This window comes from Equus caballus, chromosome 24 (assembly GCF_041296265.1).
Source record: "Equus caballus isolate H_3958 breed thoroughbred chromosome 24, TB-T2T, whole genome shotgun sequence".
Lineage (NCBI taxonomy): Eukaryota > Metazoa > Chordata > Mammalia > Perissodactyla > Equidae > Equus > Equus caballus.
The window spans coordinates 33,966,519-33,979,443 of NC_091707.1; the positions used below are offsets into that span (position 1 = coordinate 33,966,519).

At 50.3% G+C, this 12,925-nt stretch overlaps 2 protein-coding genes across 4 annotated transcripts in view; one reads left to right on the forward strand and one right to left on the reverse strand.

The window, feature by feature from the left end:
• Positions 1 to 1,195: 1,195 nt before the first annotated feature.
• Positions 1,196 to 4,595, reverse strand: LOC138920668 (uncharacterized). The gene is made up of 2 exons (XM_070250222.1): positions 2,909 to 4,595; positions 1,196 to 1,442 (listed from the first exon to the last, which is right to left on the reverse strand). Exon 1 carries the CDS (start codon positions 4,525 to 4,527, stop codon positions 3,421 to 3,423), a length of 1,107 nt encoding a protein of 368 aa, XP_070106323.1. The 5' UTR covers positions 4,528 to 4,595; the 3' UTR covers positions 1,196 to 1,442; positions 2,909 to 3,420.
• A 4,486-nt stretch (positions 4,596 to 9,081) lies between these two features.
• The window catches only part of FLVCR2 (FLVCR choline and putative heme transporter 2), a 55,047-nt gene continuing 51,203 nt past the window's right edge, over positions 9,082 to 12,925 (forward strand). For 2 of the 3 annotated variants that reach the window (XM_023628144.2, XM_070250221.1), the window contains exon 1: positions 9,096 to 10,186. In XM_023628144.2, the coding sequence (XP_023483912.2) occupies positions 9,482 to 10,186 (705 nt within the window). In that variant the 5' untranslated portion in view covers positions 9,096 to 9,481. Of the gene's footprint in view, positions 10,187 to 12,925 lie in introns of all 3 variants that reach the window. The other variant, XM_001491139.5, reaches the window with a different exon arrangement.

Consider the following 12,925-nt stretch of genomic DNA (forward strand, 5'->3'; position numbering starts at 1 on the left):
TAAAACTCAACAACAAAAAACAAACCACCAGATCAAAAAATGGACAGAGGATATGAACAGACATGGAAACAGGCACATGAAAAGATGTTCAACATCACTAATTATTAGGGAAATGCAAATCAAAACTACAATGAGATATCAGCTTACGCCTGTGAGAACGGCTATAATTAACAAGACAAAATATAACAAATGTTGGAGAGGATGTGAAGAAAAAAGCCCTCATACGCTGCTGGTGGGAATGCATACTGGTTCAGCCACTACAGAGATGTCTCAAAAAGTTAAACATAGAAATACCATACGATCCAGCTATGCCACTACTGGGTATTTATCCAAAGAACTTGAAATCAATGACCCACAGAGATTTGTGCACCCCTATGTTGACTGCAGCATTATTCACAATAGCCAAGATGTGGAAGCAACCCAAGTGCCCTTCTACAGATGAATAGATAAAGAAGATGTGGGAAATATAGACTATGGAATACTGCTCAGCAGTGAAAAAAAAAAGACAAAATCGTCCCACTTGCAACAATATGGATGGACCTTGAGGGTATGATGTTAAGTGAAATAAGCCAGACAGAGAAAGACAAATAGCACATGATTTCACTTATATGTGGGAGATAAACCCATGGATAAAGAGAACAGATTAGTAGTTACCAGAGGGGAAGGGGCTTGGGGGTGGGCGAAAGGGGTAAAGGGACACATGTACGGTGACACATAAAAATTAGAGTACTAGGGGGGAGCACGATGAATTCTATACAGAAACTGATACACAGTAATGTACACCCGACATAACACAATGTTATAGAACATTACAATCTCAATACAATAATTAAAAAAAACCCCAGAAAATAAAAGAGACTTCAGAGAGCTCCCTTGCTCCTTCTACCATGTGAGACCACAGCCCTTTCTGCCACTGCACCGGTCCCCTCCTCCCTGACGTCTGTGAGCAGCCCCAGTGTTCTCAGGGGCTGGTTCAGGTTGCGTATCTGTCACTTGGAATCAATGCAACAGTGAAGAGAAACGACTACTGAAAACACTGGGTCCAGCCAGCACCCTTGCTTTCCCCAGCTGAGACACCAGGCAGCGCTCTCTGGACAACTCAGACTCAGGGTGGCTGATGGCACGCAGCGTGGGGGCTTCACACCACTGTGGACTTGGGAAGGCTTGAAGGAAATCCATGAAGACTCAGGTTTCATTTGGCACTTGTTTGTTTCTTTCTAATTATTCTGTTTATTCACAGAATTAGGGAGAACCTGAGCCAGCGTCCTGCTTGCAGCCTGGAGGGCGCGTGATGGCAAAGAGGGAAAGAGGAGAGCAGGAATTCAGGACTGGGTAGTTTCCATGAAAATCCATGACATTCCATGACTGGACTTTTGTGGGAATTCACACTCTGAATTGAAAGCAGCTTCTCTGGCCTCTTGACCTCGCCGTGCCTGAGGCAGCTGTAGGAAGGGGTGGAGGGCGAGTAAAGGAAGAGGAGAGAGGAACCAGAGGCAGGAGTGTTAATAACATAGGGCGCTTTTCCTTCAGAACGTGGTTTCTCTCTCTGCACTATTCACAGGCTGAAGCTGTCACCATGCTGACTCCTAGCTTCGTCCTTCCTCGTCCACCATCCTATGCAGTCCACCCCCACCGCTGCCCTGCCCACCCCTCCCCACCCTGCATCACTGCCCGAGTTCAGTTCTAAAACTCCATTCTCCCCTCGGTGTCCCCATGCTCACCCCCGACCTCATGACTTCTCCACGAAGCAGCCAGAGTATCCGGTCCAGGTGACAAATGTGACAATGTCCCTCACCTGCTTAAAACCTCTTAGGGGCTCCCCTTAGCTCTTAGGATAAAGTACAAAACGTCTACACCATCCAGCGGCTGCCTCTCTCTCTTGCCTTGCCCTCCGCTCACTCTGCTCCAGCCACAATGACTTGGTTCAACTCCTGGAAGGGCCCTGCTCCCTCCTGGCTCAGGGCCTTTGCACCAACTGTTCTCTCTGCCTGGATGCCCTTCCCCTCTCTTTCACCCAATTAGTTCCCACTCTTTCTTAGGATCTAGCTCATCTGTCCTTCTTTACAAATTCTTACAAATAACCCTCACGGCCCTTATCACAGTTTAACTTACCCCTGTGGGAGCGTTTGATTGACAGTTGTCCTCCCAACTAGACTGCAAGCTCCATGAGAACAGGGAGAGACAATGATTGTTTCCCTCACCACTGAACCCCAACACCAGCCACAGGGCCTGGCTGAGTCTCACGTCCTCCTCCAGACTCCATTCAAACATGTCTGAGAGGCCCTCTCGGGCTCCCCACTCTGTCAGTCCATGAAGCAGAGTGGACATCTACCACGCATTTATGGTGCCTCACTGCAACAATTTGCTCACGTGTCTGTCTCAGCCGCAGTGTGTGGACTCCGGGAGGGCTAGGACCACTGCCTTTGCTGTGTTTGTTTCCCCGACACCCAGCACAGTGCTTGGCCTGCAGGGGCCGGCTGTGTGAATAAATGCATCACGGTAAAGACAGCTCCCCGGGCCGGGGTGTCTTCCCCCACAAACTGAGCGGCTGAACCACAGGATTCTGGGTGTCTTTTCTCTCACACTCTGGCTCCCACATCACATAACCCTGCCCGTCAGCACCTCTCTGCTTTGTCACCCATGTGCTTTAACTGTGGCCCTGGCAATCAGCAAACCTCCTGCCACCACAGGTCCTGTGTTTCGCTCTGCAAAGAAAGCCTCACACCTCAGGCTTTCTATAGATTATGCAAAAATAAGCTGTTTAATAGCTCCTTCCTCTGACTCATATTTTTTCCTTAGGTCTTTCTCAAGTTTATGCAGCATGTTTCTTTGTTTTCTACTTATTGAGAAGCATTTAAAATACATAAAAAGGTATGAAGAATAACATGGGGGACACCCATGAACACACCCAAGTGCGGAGAGCTGAGGAAATAAACTGTGACCCGCGGATGTGGACCTTTTCTTCAGTGAAGAATGAATACCGTCCGAGGCCTCTCTGGATACAGCCGTGTATTTCCAGGGAACTGAGACAGCGATTTCCAGCACTGCCTCCGGGACAGAGCCCGCGTCTCCGTGTCCAGGCGGGGGCTCTCCTCCTGTGCTCCCTTCTAAGGAGAGCGAGGCTCCTTCTCCCCAAGGCCTCGGCACAGCCTGACCACAGTCCCTTCCAGGACAGACCCCGAGACCCTCTCAACTGAGGGGACCCCAGAGGGGAAGGCATCCAGAATCCCGCTCAGCACAGGAATGCCCTCCCCGCCGTCCTGCCCTGTGGACTCCGGGAGACGTGGCCCTGGGGTCCAAACCCCATGGGGGAGGCACCTCAGAAAAGAACAAGGCAAACCTAAGAAATGAAGGAGATACGAGCATTCAGAACAAGCTGCAAGTGTTTTCCCTCAGGTTGAGGCCTTCTGGAGGTGGGACTCATCCAGGAGTTGCATCCCAGGGCTCAGGGCAATCATGCCTTCGTGTCCCTTCTGTGGGCCACATGTCGAGCCAGAGGCTGGGCTTTGAATGTGAGTAGGACACGGTCCACAGGCTGGAGGAACTCACGGTAAGTGGATGACTTGAAGAGGTTAAGAAACACTCATGATGTAGTGTGCCAGGAGTCACTGTGAAGGAGTACATCCAAGGTGTGAATGAAGCCTCTGAATTACACTTAGGGCATCTGGGAAGGCTTCCTGGAGGAGGGGATGCTTGTCCCGCATTGTGAAGGATGACAAGTGCAGGGCATGATGTGTTCACAGTGCTTGTGGGGAGCTGCAGGTGGTTCCAGCTGCCTGGCGTGAAGGTGGGAGTGGGCAGTGGTGGGAGAGGTGGCCAGAGAGACATCACAAAGGCCTTGTGTGCTCCTCTGAGGAGTGTGAACTTCTGCAAGCTAGGGGCGGCCACTGGAGGAGTGGAGGCAGGGCAGAGGCCTGAAGGGAATTGGGAAGCCCTGGAAAGTGGTGTGGTCGTGAACTGGAGGAGGAAGAACAAGGAGGAGGGGGTCGCAGGACCAAGGGGAGATGCCACGAGAGTCTGCACAAGGTGATGTCGAAGGAAAAGGAGAGGAGGGAAGATGGTGAGGAGATCAACGCCCAGGGGACACTGAGAAGGAGGAAAGGGAGGTTCTGGGGAGTTCTTGGCGTTTGGGTTTGGCTGACCCGGAGCTGGCAGTGCCATTCCCTGACAGAGAGGATTCCAGAAGAGGAGACCTTGTTGTGGTCTTTGGATGATGGCACAGAGGTGAGGCCTCAGTAGAAGGGATAAGACCTCCACAGAATCTCCAAGGGAGAAGGTCACTAGAAGCAGAAAGAAGTTCAGAGAAGGACAAGCAAGACCCGCATGTGGGTAATAGGGCCTCTGACCACACACCCGGTTCCCCAAGGTGACAGCCTGGCACAGCTTTGGAGGACACAGCATCCCTGAGGTCCCAGCGCTGGAGACTTGGGTGCCCACTTGTAGCACCAACATCATAAACTCCATGATGGAACTGAACACACCCCTAGGCGTCACCTGTGGGCCTCGGTGACGCAAGTCCACCGCCATTCCTTTTGTTTCTATTTTTAAATTTTTGAAGTTTTTTTGATAACCAAGGTTATATATAGTTTAAAGAATCAAGGAGACATGTATCAAAATGTCAGTTTCTTTCCTCATTCCCACTCCCTTGAGACAATTGCTTTCAGTTCTTATTAGATGATTCTCTTCTATTTACCTCCATAGCTCTACACAAGATGGATATATGGAACCTTCCTGATTATGTCCCTGTCAGGAATAAGCTCCTGACTTTCCAATATGGCAGACAAAGATTTAGCTCTGTTAACCCCACCCTCATCTCCACCACATACATGTGCCCACTTCCCACTCCCCCATCCTCCCGAAATGCTTCTATCATATTTGGTTATATCAACTTTCAGCGTTCACATTATTATGACTGGGTTCATGCTACTCACAACTGAGTCACTCGAGGTCATCATGATTTTTCCCCTCTCCTTCATGCCTTTTACATTCCACAGGAGTTAATAGTCTTGTCCCCTTGCCCCCATTTATTTAGTTATACTTCGTGTTACTTATCACTGGTCCAACCCCTAATTCTCCCCCATTTATGTAGACTCCCTCGCTGTACTTTCAAACACAATTCTATCAGTGTCATCATCTTCATCACATCTTCCCTGGAGCCTTTTGAGCAGCTTTAATCTGAATGGACTGCTTTCTATGCCGAGCCCATGGCTGTCCTCCTGGGATCTTCCCATGATCTTGGTGATTCTCATCGCCTGCCTCTCATTTCCTCCCTTGTTTTGGTGGAGTACATCCTTTAGCAGCTTTCTAGAAGAGAGGCTAAGGCAGTACCTTTTTTGAAACTTTGCATGTGATGTGTGAAAATATTTGATTCTCTTCTCATCCTTTTTTCTTTGGTAGTTTAGGTATAGAATTCTAGGCAGGAAATGGTTTTCCTTCAGAAAGCATTTTCCACTGACTTCCAGTTTCCAGGTTCGATGATAACTCTGAAGACATTCTGTTCCTGTTGTTTTGGAAAACATTTCATGAAACCTGTTTTTATCTTTGAAAACCTATTGGATCTCCTCTTTGTCTCAGTTTTCTGAAATTTCATGGCAATGTGTAATTCAACTCAATTCTCCCAAAAGGTGTTGAGAGCATGCGCTGTGTAGCTTCTCTCTCTAAATGCTCCGCTGAATACAGAGATACACACAAGTCATCAGGAGCTAGAAATACATGGGGAGTGTGGGGATAAGGCAAACAGGATATTGGTGAGTGTTCAGTATTACGCATAGAAATACACATGTAAGATTTGTAAGGGCAACATTTTTACAAATTGCAAGTTTTGGTATTTCTTAAGAGGGACAAATCCAGGGTCTCAACCTGATGCATTTCGTTAGCAATTTAGCCTTCCCAGCACTCAGCCAACTTCCAGCCTCCCACACCTCCAGCCTCTGTCGACTGGGTGGAAAGCTGTCAATACTCCTGTGATGTGTTGCCTTCCAAGTTGTGCTCTCCCTGCTGGAGCTGTTGTTGGCCTCTAGGGGGCGAACGTTGCCACCATTCTGCAGAGCCCCAGGACAGGCTGAATTCAATGCCAGAGGCTCCCTCCAGCTCCTTATACAGGCAGTTGCCACAGAACCAAGAACCAGGGCCCCTTTTCCGGAAGCAATCCCTAAAACGTATTTCTCCTTCCCCTTCAAGGTGCATCTCTAGATACCTATAGATAGGACATACAGCTAAATAGATGGACTACATAATAAGCTGCTCAATAAATGTTTTTCAAAGGATGAATACAGAATACTTCTCTCCATGTGCTGTCTGCCCACTATCTATATAGCTGTCCTCCCCCCGGTGGGAATCAGCCAAGAGACGGCACCACCCTTGTGGCTGCCAGAATATTCTTATTGAAAACAATTGACACATTATCCTGTTTAATTCTCACAACAACCCTATGAGGCAGGTATTTTCAATGCTCATTTTGCAGTTTCAGAGACTGAAGGAGAGAGAGGTTAATTAACTTACCCAAGATCCCAAAGCTGACAATGGCAGAACAGAGCTTCAGATTTTTTTTTTTTCAACGACTCATATTTTTTTTTTTTTTTAAAGATGGGCATATGAGCTAACATCTGTTCCAATCTTCGTCTTCTTTTTTTTTTTAACTTCTTCTCCCTAAAGCCCTCCAGTACATGGTTGTATATCTAGTTGTGGGTACCTCTGGTTGTGGCATGTGGGACCCCACCTCAGTGTGACTTGATGAGCGGTGTAATGTCCGCCTCCAGGATCCAACCCGCGAAACCCTGGGCCGCCAAAAGGGGTGTGCGAACTTAACCACTCAGCCATGGGGCCAGCCCCAAGCTTCACATCTTGAGTAGACTGAATCCAGAGCTCACAATAGATCCCACAGGCTCCAACATAAAAGGCGACCCCAAATACTGCTGAATCCCGGGTTAGACCCCTTGGGACTTGTCGCCAAATGGAAGCATTGCCCCAGAGGAGCATGTGGGAGAGGCTGCATGGGAGCGAACTGAGTAACCTGTCTTGCTGTTGCTTGTTCTCATGCTAATTAGCTGTGTGACCCTGATAACACAGTGTGATTCTGTGGGCCTCAGTTTCCATTTCAGTAAAATGAAGTGAAGAATATATTCTGCAGCTTTTGGGAGAGGACCCTGATGACCTAGGGAAGAGAAACAGTGAGAGGTCTCAGAAGGTTCCAGGAGAACCTAGGTTCTGTGCTCCCTGGAGAAGGCTGGGAAACACCATTGGAATTTCAGGAAGACGGGATGTTGACCTAGTGTGGAAATTCTTAGGTGGGTCTGAGTCCCCTCTTCAAACATCCCACTATGATCCAAGACCTCAAATTTCCACTGAAAAGTGGGTGCCTCCAAGCAGCCTTCCCTCTCCTGGGAACCAGTGGTTCTAATTCCACCAGAGGTGCCCACAGGTGGCTGCATGTTGAGGTCCCCTGGGGACCTTTAAACATGCATGTGCCGGGGTCCAGTCTCAGAGACCCTGATTTGTGCTGTGGCTGAGGCATTGGGAATGTTAAGAGCTCAGGATGTGATTTTAATGCTCAACCCAAGTTAATGCCACTGCCCAGAGCTTTAAATTCTTCATTTTGGTCTGAAGGTTAAAAAAGAAAACCATGGGGAGGCAGTGGCACCCAGAGGCTCTCAAACTTTAATGTGCAAACAGACGAATCACCTGGAGATCTCTAAAATGCAGCCTCTAATTCAGTAGGGCCAGGGTGGGGCTGGGCTGCTGCCCTTGGAAGAAGCTTCCAGAGCATGCCCACACTGCTGTCCCCAGACCACACTTGAGCAGCTGGGCTGTAGCTTGAATGAACACAAACTCGCGTGAGAATGATGGCTCTTCAGGCAAGCTGACACCTTAAGTATGAAGTTACTTTCCTTCTCCGAGCTGTCTTTTTTTCTGTAAGATGCAGGTAAGCAATACTAACTACATCCCAGGATTCTTGTGATCCTTAACTGAGATCACGCGGTGGTCATGTTTAGCACAATATAATAATCATTAGCTTTTTAATCCTAGGGTAGTCAACACTCACGGAATGCTTAGAAACCTGCCAGAATTTTCAAAGTGCTTTCATGCCTTAACTGTTCAAACCTCACAACAACACTCTGAGGTGCGTCGTGCTATTTTACCGTCCTTATTTTACATATGAAGACATGAGGCACAGAGAGGTGGAGTACCTTAAATTACTGCACACACCTAGGAGTACCTAAGCCGGTGTTTGCACCCAGGGAGAAGCTGGGCTCTTATCCCTCCCCAGGGCTGAAAGGGATCAGTGGAAACAGGCACTTCCGCCCTGCAGGCCTGCCTTTCTGGAGGCGAGGACTTGAGGGCTTACCCTCTGGAAAGGGCTGAGACCAGCAGGCGGCAGCCTAGGGTACATGGGTGCAAAGACCACTTACAGACCCCGCCCAGAGGCAGCGCTGTGCTGGGCCTGTCACCACAAACCCACCCCCGCTAGATCCTAAACGTCTGCGAGCTCCCCTGCACCCTCCGCCCTCAGGGCCCTGCCTGGGAGGCCGCCCAGGCGTCCATCAGGAAAGAACAGCCCTCCCTCACAGGTTCCAGCCCGAGTTCCCCAAGATAGACCATGTCCGCAGGGAAGCAAGGAGCACAGCGACTTTCTGCGACTCCGTTTTACCCCAGGAGCGCAACCAGACCGGGACATCCACAAATCTCTCTTTCTGCCAAAAGTTCATTGAGAGTCTGGGAGCCAGCCTAGCGGGGAAAAGTCGGGAAGCCCTCTTGAATTCCCGAGCGCTTTGGGAGCGCCGGGCATCGGTGCGCGCGCGCAGGGATGGGGACCGGCACGGAGGAGCCTCCTTTGGAGAGTCACCTAGGAAGGGCGGAGAGACTTATTTGCGGGGTCCCCGGGAGGGGGAAAATGAATTTGAGGGGCCGTGCGTGGGAGGGAGGTTAACCAGCGGTTTCCATGGCGCCCGGGGCGTGTAAGAGGAATGCACCGCAAGTTGTGGCGAAACAACTGCGCTGCCCGGTCAGCCCGGCTGGAGAAGGCGGGCAGGAGTGGAGGGGGGGCGGGGGGACGCCGGGCTGGACCGGGCGGGGCGGTCACGTGCGCCCGAGGGGGCGAGGCCCCTAGCTGGCCCGGCAGCGAACAGAATCCAGCGAAGTGGCTGCGCAAGGAGCGAACTTCTGCCAGGACGGAGGGGCTCAAAGCGGCCAGACGCCCTGGGACGACTCCAGGAACCGACGGCCAGGACCCGGCTGAGGCGTCTGCCTTGGCTTGGGGACAGCGGTCGGCGACAGAGGACGCCAAGGAAACGTGGGAGTAGGATCTCGGGGGTGAGCGCAGGGAGGCCCGCTCGCGGCTTTTCCGCAGGCTGGGGTCTCGGTCTATTCGTGGACGGACCGGGGCAAATGCCTCGTCAGCTCTAGGGGACCAGCCGAGGCCATCGTCCCTTAAGACCGCCGGTGTCCTCGGCACCTGTCGAGGGTTCCAGGAGAGGCTGTGGTCATGGTGAATGAAGATCCCAACCAACAGGAGAGCGATGGCACCCCTGCGCAGGAGTCCGCAGTCCGGTCCGACCCCAGCGTCTCGACCCACCCCAGCGTCTCGGCCCACCCCAGCGTCTCGGCCCACCCCAGCGTCTCGATCCACCCCAGCGTCTCGATCCACCCCAGCGTCTCTGCGTACCCCAGCAGTTCGGCCCACCCCAGTACCTCAGCCCAACCAGGTGTCTTGGCCCATCCCAGTAGCTCCTGCCCCGAGGACCTTAGCGTGATCAAGGTGAGCAAGCGCCGGTGGGCCGTGGTCCTGGTGTTCAGCTGCTACTCCATGTGCAACGCTTTCCAGTGGATCCAGTACGGCTCCATCAATAACATCTTCATGAACTTCTACGGGGTCAGTGCCTTTGCCATCGACTGGCTGTCCATGTGTTACATGCTGACCTACATCCCTCTTCTCCTGCCAGTGGCCTGGCTGCTGGAGAAGTTCGGCCTCCGCACCATTGCCCTCACCGGCTCGGTTCTCAACTGCCTGGGTGCCTGGGTGAAGTTGGGCAGCCTGAAGCCCCATCTCTTCCCAGTCACCGTGCTGGGCCAGGTCATCTGCTCTGTGGCCCAGGTCTTCATCCTGGGCATGCCCTCCCGCATCGCTTCCGTCTGGTTCGGGGCTAATGAGGTTTCAACAGCCTGCTCCATAGCTGTCTTTGGCAATCAGGTGGGTATAGGATCTGCGGATGTTCAGAGCAATGGGCGTCATGTCATTGTGAGACTGAGTGGCTTAGGTTGTACCTAATTGTGTGGGAGCCTGCAGTTCTCTGACTTCAGCAGTGTTTCTGACTCTGGGTGACTGGCTGGGTGTGACTGACAGTGTGAGTGAGTGGTGATGACTGGGTGACTGTGTATGAGAGGTTCCTGGTAACAAAAGGAGGGGACCTTTTCTTTCACCCACAATTTCTCCTCCCCCAGCAGAAAACATGCTTCTGGAGCATGTGCTGTTTATGTGATCTCATTACTGAACCTGTCAGTCCATCAGCTTCGACCTGTGACTTAGGAAAGCTGTTCTTTGTCAGGAAGCAGCCCTTGGGGGTCAGACTCTTCTGGTGTCATCAGAATTTGGGAGGTGTTTTTAGCCTGAGCAGCCAGCTTTCCTAGAGTCAGCATCTCCCGTCCTGCAGAGAGTCGCGGAGCAGTGCCCTGGTGGTGCTGGGCACTGTTCTTACCTCTTTCTTTTCACAGCTGAAGCCAGGACAGTGGGAACAAAGCTTTGTGCCAAACTCCTTCCCTGGGGTTTAGAGCCAAGTCCAGCAGGATGGAGTAGAAACCGGGCTCTGAATTTCCAAGGCCTAAAAACCTTGGAAAGTCCTGGAAAGCTCCTATCTTAATCCCTTCTCTTTCCATTTTGGAAGGAGAATCTCAAATTCTTTGCATCTCCATGTGGTTATGACCCAGAAAGTTGGGCGTGTGTTGAATGTAATTGCCTTTTCCAATAATTTGGCGCAACTCTTTATGGACGACTCCTTTACCTGGACCACTGCCTCTGGTCCCACTTCTTCCCAAGCACATGTAGTTGTGGCCACGTGTTTGGCAAATGGACCAGTGACCCTTATTTCTTATAGGCCTGTTTTCTCTTACCTGTTCATTGCATTTAGAAAATTTAACCTTTTCTTTAAATTTCTCATTTGGGTCAGAAATTTCCAAATCTTCTCTAAAGGCAAATTTCCATTCTGTTCTCTTCAGCACCAGGCCGGTAACTTGAGCTACATTTCCCTGAGTGGGGAGGTCCTGCCTCTGGGGTAATAGTGTAAGCAGTCCGTGAAAGCCGACAGAGGGGGCTTCTTTAGCACACAAACAGGCAACATAAATCCTGTAGTCAGTTTTCTTTCACCTGTAGCTTTGAATGTTCTGAAGATTGAATTGATTTGAGGTCTGAGGGTGAAACAAGATGGTTCTTTGGTTCAGGGTAATGAACAAACAGGGGTTGAGAGGGACATCTGCCAACTCCCTACCCTCTAAGGGGATGTGACTGTGGATTTTAACATCCCCTGTGCAGCTCTGCTGGTGGGTTTGACACTACTGGAGTTTTCCTTTCTAGGAGGGTAAACCTGGGGGCGAAGGGCAGGACCCTTCAGGCTTCCTGAGTGTTGAATCCTCTGATGAGCAGAACAGGATTCAGACAAGGCCACTGCAGTCCCAGACCTGCTGTGTGGGGAGGCAGGAGAGCTAACGGGGAGAAGTCCTCAGGAGGCCTGCTGAGATCAGAGAAGGCAACCCTTTTTCTGTTAACCACAAAGCATACACCAGTAGTATTCAGAGCCCTCCTTACACACCTGTGAGGGAATTGAACACCAGATCCATCTTTAAAATTTAAAAAGAATAGTATGCAGTCCCCACCCCCAGCCCCCACCCCGGTAGGGAAATGCTCAGAATTTTACCTGTGAAAACACTCTGAAGGCATGTATGTGTATAACAGAGCCATCTATTTAAGTTTGATCTTTAGGGTTTAACCAGTTGTGCTAAGTTAAAAAAAAATTAGGAAAAGCTGAATTGTTTATGCTTCCTCTCCTAGAGATAACTAGGTTCACTTCTCAGCATGTGTGCTAACCTTTCTGAGTAAAGCACGGCTGAGTGGAGGAAAAATATTAACAGAGCACCTTGAGCTTTGCTGCTGAGAATAAAGGCTCCACAAAGATTTCAAATGTCATTCCGCAGAATAATTCTTCGTGGCCTGCCAGCTTCACACTGATCAGCAGAACCCCTGCACCCTGCTAACTCTGACCTCTCGTTCTAGGGCTGCTTATGTGTTCCACACGTGCACCAGCCCCTGCTTGCATTGCATACACCACTATTCCATTCATTCATTCAACAAGCATTTACCTGGCGCTTGCCTTTGGCCAGATGCTATGTGAGGGCTGCAAAGATCGTCCTTGCTGTGGCAGAGTTCCTGTACTGGGTTTTTCAATTCTACCAGGCACCAAGATTCAGATTCAAAACAAACAAACAAACAAAATGAGAAAAAAACCTGCAAAAAACAGAGCAGAGTATAGAGGATTTCTTTTCAGTTCTCCACAAGGTTTTTAGTATCTGCTTTGCCTAATTGCTATGGGAAAATTGAAGGGATGGAAGCTAATGTCTATTGAACACTTACCATGTGCAAGGCACTTTTTCATCCCTGGTTTAATTCTTCAGCTCTGTGAGGTAGGTGGAACTGTCCCCATTGTTCCAGATGAGGACACTGAGACCTAGACGAATGCAGCAGCCTTCTCCGGGGTCCTACGGCTGCTGAGTGGTAGAAGGGAGATGTGAACCCCGCTCCCCCTCCACGCCTGTCATAGCCAATGTTGAGTCTTCACAGGGATAAAGCATTTGTTTAAAAAAAAAAAAGGGCAGGATTCTGAGGTTCAAATTTTGCCCCGGTATCTTCAGTGTCCAGCAGTTTTCTCCAGAATTGGAGGGC